Source organism: Salvelinus fontinalis, chromosome 3 (assembly GCF_029448725.1).
Source record: "Salvelinus fontinalis isolate EN_2023a chromosome 3, ASM2944872v1, whole genome shotgun sequence".
Taxonomy (NCBI): Eukaryota; Metazoa; Chordata; class Actinopteri; order Salmoniformes; family Salmonidae; genus Salvelinus; species Salvelinus fontinalis.
In genome coordinates, this window is record NC_074667.1 from 21,333,033 (window position 1) to 21,347,804 (window position 14,772).

Below are 14,772 nucleotides of genomic sequence, written 5' to 3' on the forward strand. Positions count from 1 at the left end.
ACTCTGGCAACAGCTCTGGTGGACATTCCTGCAGTCAACATGCCAATCGCATGCTCCCTCAAAACTGGAGGCATCTGTGGCATTGTGTTGTGACAAAACTGCACATTTTAGTGTGGCCTTTTATTGTCCCCAGCACAAGATGCACCAGTGTAATGATGCACACTGTCGATTACACCACGACTTCGAGAAGCTGCGAAGTGACATAATCAAGCACACCCATCTCATTAGTGGTGGTGAGATAATGTATCTTATGTCAGACTAATTTGCAATTGACTTTCACAGTTTGAGAAGACAATCAGAAATACTGTTAGAATGTTTTTCAATTGACTGCCATAGCCCCCAAATAAAAAAGTAAACAGGCTGTTAATTACTATTTTTTTCACGTGGTTGTGAGATTTTTTTGATATCAGAATTGGGTCGTGGGCCAAAAAAGTTTGGGAACCCCTGCTGTAGGCTGTTTCGTTGTTGGTATTCAGGCCTACCACTTGTGTCTTCTGCAAACTTGATGATTGAGTTGGAGACATGCATGTGCCTACATTCACCACCTGGGGTCGGCCCGTCAAGAGGTCCAGGACCCCGAGCTTAGTGATGAGCATCGAGGGCACTATGGTGTTGAAGGCTGAGCTGTAGTCACTGAACTGCATTCTTACATGGGTATCCCTCTTGTCCAGATGGGATAGGGCAGTGCGATGGTGATTGAGTCATCCGTGGATCTGTTGGGGAAGTATGCAAATTGTAGTGGGTCTAGGGTGTCGGGTAAGGTGATATATTCCTTAAGTAGCCTCTCAAAGCACTTCAAGATGACAGAAGTGAGTGCTTCAGGGCAATAGTAATTTATAGTTCAGTTTCTTTTGCTTTCTTGGGTACAGGAACAATGGTGCACATCTTGGAGCAAGTGGGGACCACAGACAGATAGGATAGATTGAATATGTCCGTAAACATTCCAGCCAGCTGGTCTGCAAACTCGTTGAAATGAGTGCACACATACAATCAAGTAGGATATCAAATTGATCAAACTAAACAAAGTTCAAATATAACAAAGATTGAAGTTCCAGTTGCCCATTGTTTTATTTCAGAATTTTCTAAATTAATTTTGACATTAACATCAAAGATCCTTCCTCTTCACATTCACATAAGAAAAAATAAATAGTATCGAACCATAAACTCCCTTTTATTAAAAGGTTAGAGCTTTTACAAAGAAAAATACAGTGAATACACTATCAACATGATTTACAATCCAATCATTAGAAGTTAAAGTAGTAGTTAACACCTGCATATTTCTATACATTTTATTCCACTATGATCTGGGAACAGCGCCCCCCCCAAAAAAGTGGTTAATCAGCCAAGTAAGGTGCTATCGCTTGTTATTTGTTAAATTTTCCATTGTTTTCTACATTTAATTCACAAATTATTATTTAAATAACAGCAATCTCTTCACAAGGCAGTGCACTACGAAGTGGTGAGCCAGAATGGGTGCGTGTGGCAAAGAAGTCACGAGTATGCAGTGAAGAAATGGGACAGAATCACCCTGACAATTCACCCAGTTATATAAAACGGTTTCAGAGCCAAGACAGAGACCAGCCATTACAATAACATGGCGATTTTAAAACATTTTGAAACAAAAAATGTGTTTCTTATTGGACAAGTTCAAGGAGTACATCCGTTTCAAAACGTTTTCAAACTACTGAACACGACCCAGATGCTCATAGCCAAGACAGCCTAGGGGTTAAAATACAATATTTTTGCCAAATATGTAAGTTGGTCTCCAGTGCATTAAAATAACACACTCAGAACAAGGTTGTGTGTCACTTGCAAGTTTGATTTGACTGCAAACACACACGTGACCTAAACATTTCATGAGTGAAAGCTATATTTCATCTAACTTCATTACACTTCCACTTTTCCTGTGAAGAAATCCTACCGAGAGGCCTGTTAGAGATATGCCTGAGAAGCAGAGGACACAAAAAGGTCAGAAGTGGCAGATCTCATTCAATGCCAATCAACCGGCTGGTGTTTCTCAGGTCACGTGACAGAAAAGGTTTTGCAAAATTTTGCAATGAGAAACGAGAATGAGGACAAGTCCAGGTAGTCCCTCCCGGTTTGAGTCCATTTTCTTCCATGTGGTGCCTAACACAACCCGTTTGTTTTCTGGCAAGCCTTTTTCCCCTTCTCCCCCCTCCTATCGGTCTGTCTGAAACTAAGCTTAGAACTTATCTTGACTTGACGCTGGGCTTGTCTGTTTGGTGTCTAGATTTTTAAGATACAATGTTGCCTATTACCAAACATATTTTTCCTCAAAACACAGTGCTGACCATTTGCGGTTGTGGATGGACATGGTTCATATTTTACTTTTGATTCACAGTCGTTCTCCTACGCTCACGCCAGTGGTTTTAAAATAATAGCTAACATAATTTGGGACAGGTGAGGCAATGTTTAGCTTCACACTTTTAACAAAATATCTAGAATGACAAAACTGAACCCTATAAAACTAGGGTCGCATTGGTGTTGAGTTAATTACGTTAACTACTACTCGTTATTGTCATTCTTATCCTCTTATTCACTTAACATGAATATACAGTATATTTCTTAGGGCTATGGGCCTGGGACATGACCTTATACTGTATACTCGGGTTCATTCATACTTAGCTCTACTTAGTAAGTACGCCATTTGAAAAAGTTCCCGGCATCATACTGTATATGCATGTATACACGCCGAGCATTCATTAAAATCAACTAGTTTGGACACTTAATTGTTTGATCTTTAAATCACGGAGTTATTAGTTATTCTCTATAGGACAAAAAGGAAAGTGATACCTTTCAGAGGGAGTGATTCTTACAAGCTGTTGTCTTAGTTAATTTCCTAATTATCCCATTCTTAAAATGTACTCCTAAAATGTACTCTTTACCTAGCCGCTGTCTTTGACACGCTGCTGACACTCCCACGTCATTAGTAACTCACTCGGTTTGCCATAAAAATAAAAACAAAGTTATTAGCGTATACATTTGAACCCCTATACAGCTCAAATCAGTAGTGCTGATCCTGAATTTTCGGGAAAGAAAAGGTCCGTCAAAATGACAACAAACCAGGGTCGTCTTCAGCAGGCACAAAAAACAAACAGTTTCAAACAGAAAACAAAAATGGCTTGAGCACTAAGACAAAACGTTGTCACTTCTCTTCCATTTGAGGCCTAACGAATACGACCCTGTTTTACTACAATGATTCCAGGCTATAAAAAAAAGCATTCTCCATATTCTGGGTTGAAATCAATACAGAGACTTGATTAAAAACTGACTTATAAACAAAAACTTTGGATTGCAGTAAATAATTAAATGTCTGGTTTATCTATATTAAGGGCATAAACAGCTGACTAGAAAACTATTCTATTGCACGTAAAAAATATAGCTTTTCATCTTTGCAACATTCACAAATACCTTTTGCCACAACACGGTGGTGTGCCAGCAAAGTAGATGCTTTAAGTGTCAATATTTCTTTCAGAAAGCGACATGTTAAATCAAGTAATACTGTAAATCTCTAAACGTCAAATCGATGAGAGGTCTTTTTGGAAGAATCCGCAGCACTCGATCCTAGCATTAATTCATCCATCCATTCATACACTTAACAAATCAGGGCTCAGGGAGAGGAAGGGAAGAAATGACGGCTGACATTGTACTGCATTTTGAATAGTCTCCGTGATTATTAACTACTGTGGTGCGGTGTGGAGATGAGACAGAGACAGACGTGAGTTGGGGAGGGAACATCCCCTCTTCCTCTCAATCCCTACCTCTTTCTTCCTCCCTCTCTCCCTCCTCCCTTCCCGGACACGTGGGCTGAATAAGGCAAGCTGCAACAGGGTCACACAATTTAGGAGGTGAAAGGTAAATCAGTCAGTATGAAGGGTCATCACCATGGAGACGGACTGACTCCACCTTAGGTGCAGGGGGTGTGTCTATAATGGGGCTCGGGACTGCAGAAAGGAGTGGATGTCAGTTTCTGCCCTTACAAAGAGAGCCAGGTCCTGGGGGAAAAGTGCTGTTGCCTAAAACCTAGACAGAACAAAGTGCTGGAGAGCATAACGTCGTGTGGAAAACGGCTCCTCGTGGCGGCCATTTTGGCGTCCCCATGTTACTACTCCTGTCCGAAGCCCTCAGTTTCCTCAATGGCAAACATCAGCTTTTCCTTCAGCTGCTCGTAGCTCTTGTACGGGGGCAGGTCCAGTCGATTAAAGCTTTACAAAACACAAAAGGAACACAGAATTTAGACAATTATATTGTAAGTAGATAAATGATACAGACTTCCCAGTTGGTAAGAGCATGGGCACTAGAAACACAAAGATTGTGGGGTTCAATCCGGGGGGATCACAGACACATAGTAAACACTTACGTTCTCACTGTACAGAGTTGCTTTTGATAAAAGTGGCATAAAATGTATTAGATATTTGATAACAAAATGCAATGTTTGAAGAAAGAGAGGAAAGGTCGTCTATGGTTGAATTGAAAACATCAAAAGAAGTCTTGTGTGGCAGGGCAACGTTTAATATTCAGTCAGTGAAAGTGCTTTAAAACTACCAGTGAGTAACTCCATGAAGGAACTTACCAAGTGTGACTTCTTGGAAGCCAGTTTTCTTTGCCCACCTTCTCAATGCAGAACTTCTGTGGGCCATTACTCCCTAAAAAAACAACAACAAAACATTACTCGATACAACTCTCCTCACAAGTAACATAAAATTGCTCAATGTCTGTAATTGGGCCTGGTCTAGCAGTCCATACTTGTTTGTCCATTTCCATCTACAGCTAACTGACAAAATAAAGGACACATTTGAGCAAATGAGGGATACAAAGTATATTGAAAGCAGGTGCTTCCACACGGGTGTGGTTCCTGAGTTAATCAAGCAATTATCACCCCATGCTTAGGGCCATGTATACAAATGCCAAGTTGCCCAATATTTTGGCTATCATGACTAGAAGAAGAGATCTCAGCGACTTTGAAAGATGGGTCTCAAAAGGAGCATAGGGGATTGAAAGGGTTGTGTGTGTGTGTGTGTGTGTGTGTGTGTGTGTGTGTGTGTGTGTGTGTGTGTGTGTGTGTGTGTGTCACCAGATCTCAACCCAATTGAACACTTATGGGAGATTCCGGAGCGGAACCTGAGACTGCGCTTTCCACTACCATCAACAAAACACCAGATGATGGAATTTCTCGTTGAAGAACGGCATCTTATCCCTCCAACAGAGCTCCAGAGAATCTATGCCAAGTCGCATGAAAGCTGTTCTGTTATCTCGCGGTGGTCCAACGCCCTATTAAGACACTTAATACTGGTGTTGCCTATATTTTGGCAGATAAATATAAATAAAATGCCCCCCAAAATATATATTTGAATACTCAACTTCAAATGGATTACTTGCTCGGTATCCATAAACAATCCCTTTAGGTGTGAGTTAGTTGAAAGAATAGAACAAAACATATCTTATATTGGGACGACAGGGGTTAACCAGCCTTCTCTCTAACCTTTTCAAATACATGTATTATTTATTCTCCAACGTACCCATGAGGTCAGCGAAGCCGCCCATGGGAAGCCGACAGGTGCCGGTGACAAACTGCAGCAGCCTCATACGTTTCTCATTGTCCATCTCCTTCACAAACTGGAATTAACATTTTCACGTCAGAACATTTTACGCGTCAAACTATGCCAAACACCCCTTCACAACATTCCATAATTCATGAATTAATGAACTGCGTCATTAAACGGTAGAGCCATGCTGACCTGCCAGAACCAGAGGATCTGCTTGCTGCTGCGTGCGTAGTGCCTGTAGATGGTGTGCCTCTGCCAGTCCACCAGGTCTATCTCCTGCATGCCACACAGCATCACCTGGTGGGGGACGGACCGGGGGGTGGGGGGGCGGACCAGATATTACGTTACACCATACTCAAATAGGGAAGCGCTGTACACTCCGGGAGAGTGACTTTTTACCCTGAGTGAGTTTTGAACCCAGTCCACCAGGCCTACTCCTGCATGCTACACAGCACCACCTGGTGGTGGGACCGGATATCACTTTGGGAGATTATATTTTTTTTTAACCCGCTACTGTGGTGAATGACCACTGCTGGTTTCCAAATTGACCCCGAGAATCAACAGTCTAGGGCCGAGGCACTCGATACTTCAGTGCAAGACATTAGCACTAGAAAGGAAAGGTTGAAATACTGAAGGTAGGTCTCTGTTTAACAGCCATACGGTTAGATTAAAAGGAGGCCTCTATTTGGGTAGTCCCCTTATAGATGGTCCAAAAAGCACTGAGTGGTTTTCACGTGACATTTCTTCATTACAGAAACTAATTTGATCAGTCTATGAATTAACCCATTGTGTACCTCCAGTTCCTTGGCGTCAAAGTACTGCAGGTACTGCTGGGGGAGGACCTCATTAAAGCCCTCGAAGAAGGCCTGGGTCTGCTCCTCCACCCCTCTGGACAACCTCCACTCTGCCACCAGCCTGAAGGAAGGACACAGACACACAGGGGGACACAAAGACAGACACGCGCACACACCGATGTGTCAGAAGACTTGCTTTCTTCTGTTAGAAAAAACATCTGATAAAGTGTTCACACACACACACAGATTTCTACACTGAACAAAAATATAAATATATAAACTCAACATGCAACAATTTCAAAGATTTTAATGAGTTACAGTTCATATAAGGAAATCAGTCAATTGAAATACATTTATTAGGCTCTAATCTATAGATTACACATGACAGGGAATACAGATACGGATCTGTTGGTCACAGATACTAAAAAATCTTTTTAGGGGTGTGAATCAGAAAATCTGTCAGTATCTTGTGTGACCACCATTTGCTTAATGCATAGAGTTGATCAGGCTGTTGATTGTGTACTGTGGAATGTTGTCCCACTCTTCTCCAATGGCTGTATGAAGTTGCTGGGAACTGGAACATGCTGTTGTATGTGTCGATCCAGAGCATCCCAAACATGCTCAATGGGTTAGATATCTGGTGAGTATGCAGGCCATGGAAAAACTGGGACATTTTCAGCTTCCAGGAATTGTGTACAGACGCTTGCGACATGGGGATGTGCATTATCATGCTGAAACATGAGGTGATGGCTGCAGATGAATGGCACTAAATGGCCCTCAGGATCTCATCACGGTTTCTCTGTGCATTCAAATTGTCATTGATAAAATGTAATTGTGTTTGTTGTCCGTAGCTTATACCTGCCCATACCATAACCCCACTGCTACCATTGGGCACAACTCACAACTTTGATATCAGCAAACCGCTTGGCCACACAACACCATACACATGGTCTGCGGTTGTGAGGCCGGTTGGATGCATTGCCCAATTCTCTGAAACGACGTTGGAGGCAGCTTATGGTAGAGAAATGAACATTCAATACTCTGGCAACAGCTCTGGTGGACATTCCTGCAGTCAACATGCCAATTGCACGCTCCCTCAAAACTTGAGACATCTGTGGCATTGTGTTGTGTGACAAAACTGCACATTTTAGAGAGGCCTTTTATTGTCCGGATCAAAAAGGTGCGCCTGTGTAATGATCACTCTGTTTAATCAGCTTCTTGATGGATTATCTTGGCAAAGGAGAAATACTCACTAACAGGGATGTAAACAAATTTGTGCCCAAAATTTGAGAGAAATAAGCTTTTTGTGCGTATGGAACATTTCTGGGATAATTTTATTTCAGCTCATGAAACATGGGACCATCACTTTATATGTTGCATTTCTATTTTAGTTCAGTGTAGTTGGTTTTTAAAGCAATCCTACCTGATGTATTCCTCTTTGTTTTCCTCAGTGACCAAGACATTGCCTCCGTCTGGCTTCAGCTCGTGAGTGGTGACCTCCCCCAGGATCTCCTTGTCCACAGAGAAGTACATCTCCAGACCACACTCCTCCAAGTTGTTATCTCTGGTGGTTGGGAATCACAAGAGGGCAGTCATCCTCATCAGCTCCTCCTCTGCGCCATCGTCGTTATAGTCATACATTTTCCTCTTCTCCTCTTCCTTATAATCATTCTTACACTTATCTCCCAATCATCCTCACTCAATAACAATCAACAGCAGTTTCCATTTATAAGGAAAGCTGTTCACACCAATTCCCATTTCTACTCCCAATTCCCAGACTCACTTGATCCAGATGAGGGAGTTGTAGAATTCCGGGTCAATGGATTCCAGGTCCTTCAGGGCCAGGGGTTTGTTCAGGATGCGCTTGTAGAAGGGCAGGGAGAATCCAGTGTCGATGAACTTCCCATGGAACAAGGCCTGGAGAGAAACATAATGAACCAGGGATGTGAAGGGCTGTTGCGGTGACAGTATTACCGCCACACCGGCAGTCATCAGTCATGACCGCAGTAAAATTCTATGTGACCATTGAGTCACGGTAATCTCCTCTTATGCACTCTGGACATTCATTGGTAGTACCCAACTCGCTAACGATCATCAGGTCACTAATAGCCTGGTACTCAGGGCTCTATTGTCTCTCTAACCACTCTGACATGACATTTACATTTACATTTAAGTCATTTAGCAGACGCTCTTATCCAGAGCGACTTACAAATTGGTGCATTCACCTAATGACATCCAGTGGAACAGCCACTTTACAATAGTGCATCTAGATCTTTTAAGGGGGGGGGGGGGGCAGAAGGATTGCTTTATCCTATCCTAGGTATTCCTTGAAGAGGTGGGGTTTCAGGTGTCTCCGGAAGGTGGTGATTGACTCCGCTGTCCTGGCGTCGTGAGGGAGTTTGTTCCACCATTGGGGTGCCAGAGCAGCGAACAGTTTTGACTGGGCTGAGCGGGAACTGTACTTCCTCAGTGGTAGGGAGGCGAGCAGGCCAGAGGTGGATGAACGCAGTGCCCTTGTTTGGGTGTAGGGCCTGATCAGAGCCTGAAGGTACTGAGGTGCCGTTCCCCTCACAGCTCCGTAGGCAAGCACCATGGTCTTGTAGCGGATGCGAGCTTCAACTGGAAGCCAGTGGAGAGAGCGGAGGAGCGGGGTGACGTGAGAGAACTTGGGAAGGTTGAACACCAGACGGGCTGCGGCGTTCTGGATGAGTTGTAGGGGTTTAATGGCACAGGCAGGGAGCCCAGCCAACAGCGAGTTGCAGTAATCCAGACGGGAGATGACAAGTGCCTGGATTAGGACCTGCGCCGCTTCCTGTGTGAGGCAGGGTCGTACTCTGCGGATGTTGTAGAGCATGAACCTACAGGAACGGGCCACCGCCTTGATGTTGGTGGAGAACGACAGGGTGTTGTCCAGGATCACGCCAAGGTTCTTAGCGCTCTGGGAGGAGGACACAATGGAGTTGTCAACCGTGATGGCGAGATCATGGAACGGACAGTCCTTCCCCGGGAGGAAGAGCAGCTCCGTCTTGCCGAGGTTCAGCTTGAGGTGGTGATCCGTCATCCACACTGATATGTCTGCCAGACATGCAGAGATGCGATTCGCCACCTGGTCATCAGAAGGGGGAAAGGAGAAGATTAATTGTGTGTCGTCTGCATAGCAATGATAGGAGAGACCATGTGAGGTTATGACAGAGCCAAGTGACTTGGTGTATAGCGAGAATAGGAGAGGGCCTAGAACAGAGCCCTGGGGGACACCAGTGGTGAGAGCGCGTGGTGAGGAGACAGATTCTCGCCACGCCACCTGGTAGGAGCGACCTGTCAGGTAGGACGCAATCCAAGCGTGGGCCGCGCCGGAGATGCCCAACTCGGAGAGGGTGGAGAGGAGGATCTGATGGTTCACAGTATCGAAGGCAGCCGACATGAATGCAAATGCGATTGAAAATCACATCAAACACTTACCAATAAAACAGTATGTGGTTTTAAAAAACTCACCCTCACTGTGATTGATCATTTTGAAGAAAAAAAGTTTAAAAAACAGGTTGAAACCGGGTGGAAAACATGGTCGTTGTGGCTGTTGTTTCAAAGCCTAACAAAATGGACAGCGCTTTCTAAGGTGATGATTAATTCAAAACATCCATATGCATATTAGAGCTTATGCATAGGCCTATATACAGAGCATTCGGAAAGAATTCAGACCCCTCCAATATTTTCACATTTTGTTATGTTACAGCCTTATTCTAAACTTTATTTTATTTTATTGGCCCCGCATCAATCTACACACAATACCCCATAATGACAAAGCAAAAACAGGTTGTTTGAAATACGGAAATATCACATTTACATAAGTATTCAGACCCCTTACTCAGTACTTTGTTGAAGCACCCTTTGGCAACGATAACAGCCTCGAGTATTCCTGGGTATGACTCTACAAGCTTGGCACACCTGTATTTGGAGAGTTTCTCCCATTCTTCTCTACAGATCCTCTCAAGCTCTGTCAGGTTGGATGGGGAGCTTTGCTGCAAAGCTATTTTCAGGTATCTCTAAATATGCTCGATCTGGTTCAAGTCCGGCTCTGGCTGGGACACCCAGGACATTGAGACTTGTCCCAAAGCCACTCATGCGTTGTCTTGGCTGTGTGCTTAGGGTCTTTGTCCAGTTGGAAGGTGAACCTTCACCCCAGTCTTAGGTCCTGAGGACTCTGGAACAGGTTTTTATCAATGATCTCTCTGTACTTTGCTTCGTTCATCTTTCCCTCGATCCTGACCAGTCTCCTAGTCCCTGCCACTGAAAAACATCCCCACAGCATGATGGTGCCACCACCATGATTCACTGTAGAGATGGTGCCAGGTTTCCTCCAGACGTGACGCTTGGAATTCAGGCCAAAGAGTTAAATCTTGGTTTCATCAGACTAGAGAATCGTATTTCTCCTGGTCTGAGAGTCCTTTAGGTGCCTTTTGGCAAAATCCAAGTGTGCTGTCGTGTGCTTTTACTGAGGAGTAGCTTCCATCTGGCCACTAGCATAAAGGCCTGATTGGTGGAGTGCTGCAGAGATGGTTGTCCTTCTGGAAGGCTCCACCAACTCCAGAGGAACTGTCAGTGACCTTCCTGACCAAGGCCCTTCTCCCCCAATTGCTCTGTTTGGCTGGGCAGCCAGCTGTAGGAAGAGTCCTGGTGGTTCCAAACTTCTTCCATTTAAGAATGATGGAAGCCTCTGTGTTCTTGGGTGACCTTCAACGCTGAAAACGTTTTTTGGTACCCTTCCCCAGATCTGTGCCTCGACACAATCCGGTCTCAGAGCCCTACGGACAATTCCTTCGACCTCATGGCTTGGTTTTTGCGCTGACATGCAGTGTCAACTGTGAGACCTTACATAGACAGGTGTGTGTCTTTCCAAATCATGTCCAATCAATTTAATTTACCACAGGTGTACTTCAATCAAGTTGTAGAAACATGAAGGATGATCAATGGGAACTGGATGCACCTGAGCTCAATTTCACATCTAATAGCAAAGGGTCTGAATACTTATGTAATTAGATTGTTTTTATTTTTAATACATTTGCAAAAATTTCTAAAAACCTATTTTGGCTTTGTCATTATTGGGTGTAAATTGACAAAGAAAAGGTTTTCTTTTATACATTTTAGAATAAGGCTGTAATGTAACAAAATATGGAAAAAGTCAAGGGGTCTGAATACTTTCCAAATGCACTTTATGAGCCCAAGCCTGAAAAAAACTGAATTAAAATAATGATTGTGTCTTTATACAAGACATAGCCTACCATATATTATACAAGGCAGAAAAACATTTGGAAAAATACTGATACTGATATCTTTGGTACATAATTGGTCTAGCCTACAATTACAGTGAATTTGTACCTGATTTTGAATAGCCTAATAATAGGGCATTTTCAATATTTTTTATCATTAATAGGGTGACATTTGCTTTCGCTACAGAATATCTCACCACTGAGTTACCATCTCCTCCCCTCTCTCCTTAATTTCTTTATCCAGTGCGCAAAGAGAGGGGTTGTTAACAGTTTAATGAAATATGTTTAGTTGTGAAAACGTGACAATCGATGTTCCCAAACAGATTTCACTTGGTTTCCCAAAGCACTGGGTAGCTGCAGGAACAGGGTTGGAGAGCCCATGGCATACAGAGTTTGGACGGAATATCACCTGTTGCGCAGCGAAAGAGATGATTGTGGACTACAGGAAAAGGAGGACCGAGCACGCCCACATTCTCATCGACAGGGCTGTAGTGGAGCAGGTTGAGAGCTTCAAGTTCCTTGGTGTCCACATCACCAACAATCATGGTCCAAGCACACCAAGACAGTCATGAAGAGGGCACGACAAAGCCCATTCCCCCTCAGGAGACTGAAAAGATTTGGTATGGTCCCTCAGATCCTCAAAGGGTTCTACAGCTGCACCATCGAGAGCATCCTGACGGGTTGCATCACTGCCTGGTATGGTAACTGCTCGGCCTCCGACCGCAAGGCACTACAAAGGGTAGTTTGTATAGCCCAGTACATCATTGGGGCCAAGCTTCCTGCCATCCAGGACCTCTATACCAGGCGGTGTCAAGAGGAAGGCATATTACCTCAATTACCTCAACTAACCGGTGCCCCCGCACATTGACTGTACCGGTACCCCCTGTATATAGTCTGGCTATTGTTATTTTACTGCTGCTCTTGAATTATTTGTTACTTTAATTATATTGTTTTGTATTTTTTCTTAAAACTGAAGTTGTTGATTAAGGGCTTTTAAGTAAGCATTTCACTTTAAGGTTGTACCTGTTGTATTCGGCGCATGTGACAAATAACATTTGATTTGAAATAACCGGAGTAACCTATACCCGGCATGAGTGTAAAACATACCAGCGGGAAAGTGGCCTCCATTCGATATTCCAGTGCATACAGAAGACATGTCTTTTTTGACTTGACTCTGTTCCTGCCCACTTGAAAACAGGCCATTCTAAATCTCAACAAATTTGACATATTGGTAAAGACAAGATTAAATTGAGAATAGTGTAATGGGTGAAAATATGATCATTTGAGAGAACAGCGTGTGCAGCGTGAGGCCAAGAGCCTTTAGTTGCAACACGCAGCCCATACGTTTTAATTTCTAAGGCTTTCTAAGGTTTATATCATTCACAACTAAAGTTGCCAAATAACTATAAATCTAGCTGTTTCAAATTATCACTTTTTAAAATGTAGATGTTCCAAAGGCGGGCGTCAGATGCTAAACGATGTTAATGTTAATTAACGGTCCATTACCATGAGACCGGCAGTCTTGCATGGCAATAACCGGCTAACAAAATGTCATGACCGCCACAGCCCAAGATGTGATCAGGAACGACAGTGTGGCTTATTTCAGGGTTGTGTTAATTCGGCACCAAACAAACTTAAAAAGGCATAACGCAGCAGTTGTCATCTCCATATTAAATCATATCTGGGTAACAATTAAGTACCGTACTGTGATTGTTAATTTTAGACAATTTGAAAACTAAAACAGCTTTTTTAGCCAGGAGCAATTTCTCAAGCAATAACTTTAAATGAACTGTCTGGGGGTGATCTGAGTGGGGAGGGGGAAACTGAAAACTAGCTGTTGTTGGCAGAGAGGTCTGGAACTCTTTCTTATTTGTCTGTTAACTAATTAACCACCTGGTGAATTCACCAGGCAGGCCAAAACTCCATCCCACCAAAACAGGTGGTCTTTTCAAACAGCTTTTACACTACAAGGCATTATCATCATTTTCACAATATTATTCCAACCAAATAGTGTGGAAATTCGACCTAAATGGAAGTCAAGTTTCACCCCATAGAGAGTATTGAGGTAGGTACCATGGCAATGAATCGTCCAATGAACTTGAAGTACTTGAGGTGGTCGGGGTTGATGTAGGAGGCAGGGTTGATCTGGAGACAGTAGTTGTCCTTGCCGGCATACTCAAACAGGCAGTACATTGGGTTCAGCACCTCGTGGGATAGCAAGAAGAACCACTCCCTGAGAACACACACACACACACACACACCATATAAGAACATACCACACACACAATATTCCATACACGCACGCATAAAAAAAAAGAAACATTCAAATCGGCAATGATATCTAATATGAGTTCATACTTAACCTATCAGAATTCACCTTGCCACTCCTCCGTAGTCCAAGCCTTCCTCTCCGGGGAAAATTATCCACAGTCTCCGCCTGAGATCTTGTGGATGAAAGCTCATCATCTGATGGATACAGAATTGGAAACAGTTACAAAGTTTGACTATTCTTGGAACACAGCCCTTATATTCATCCGCTATTCTGTACCACAGGCAATGGTACAGAAATAGAGTACTGAAAGAAAAGTACTAACTATTTCTCTAACACTGATGTCTTTTCAACTAGTGTTATTATTATTTTTTATTCACAGGACTACAAAAACAGCAAGTGCAGTGGTGTCTTAATATATTATCATTTATTTCTTTGTAATATATCATTTTTTTTATACACTCACTTGCTGGAATGAATCCTCAAACAGGGTTTTGCGGGTGACGGTGATCTTGATGTGCTGTGGCATTGACAGTTGCTGGAAGACGAAGAGAATTACTCAATTTACGGCCCCAGGAACAAGAGGAATAACTATGGGTCCCAATTCTCTACCCTTCTGCCATAAATGACAAATCCTAACTTCCAATTAAGTCACATTTCTTGGTCATGCATTAATGTCAATGGGAATCTAAGTGTCAATTCGACTTAAGGGCAACTCCTAATTTTCACTTAAGCGTGCACGTGTTCACTTCCCTTCATGGATTTAAAAGGAAAATTAGACTGGTGGAAGAAATATGGTGGAAGCCAGATCTGGGTTCCAATACTTGAGCTGTGCTTGATTGAGCTTGCCTGTTGCAATGGAACCAATACAAAAGTCC

General features: G+C 43.2%; 1 protein-coding gene across 2 annotated transcripts in view; it reads right to left on the bottom strand.

Moving 5' to 3' along the window:
- Window positions 1-1,043: 1,043 nt before the first annotated feature.
- The window catches only part of LOC129840860 (E3 ubiquitin-protein ligase Itchy-like), a 69,061-nt gene continuing 55,332 nt past the window's right edge, over window positions 1,044-14,772 (bottom strand). For both annotated transcript variants that reach the window (XM_055908930.1, XM_055908929.1), the window contains exons 15-24: window positions 14,361-14,432; window positions 14,003-14,091; window positions 13,699-13,858; window positions 8,145-8,278; window positions 7,785-7,925; window positions 6,362-6,482; window positions 5,760-5,864; window positions 5,541-5,637; window positions 4,595-4,667; window positions 1,044-4,226 (exon numbers count right to left, since the gene is read on the bottom strand). In XM_055908930.1, coding sequence (XP_055764905.1) covers window positions 4,127-4,226; window positions 4,595-4,667; window positions 5,541-5,637; window positions 5,760-5,864; window positions 6,362-6,482; window positions 7,785-7,925; window positions 8,145-8,278; window positions 13,699-13,858; window positions 14,003-14,091; window positions 14,361-14,432 — 1,092 coding nt within the window. In that variant the 3' untranslated portion in view covers window positions 1,044-4,126. The remainder of the gene's footprint in view (window positions 4,227-4,594; window positions 4,668-5,540; window positions 5,638-5,759; window positions 5,865-6,361; window positions 6,483-7,784; window positions 7,926-8,144; window positions 8,279-13,698; window positions 13,859-14,002; window positions 14,092-14,360; window positions 14,433-14,772) is intronic.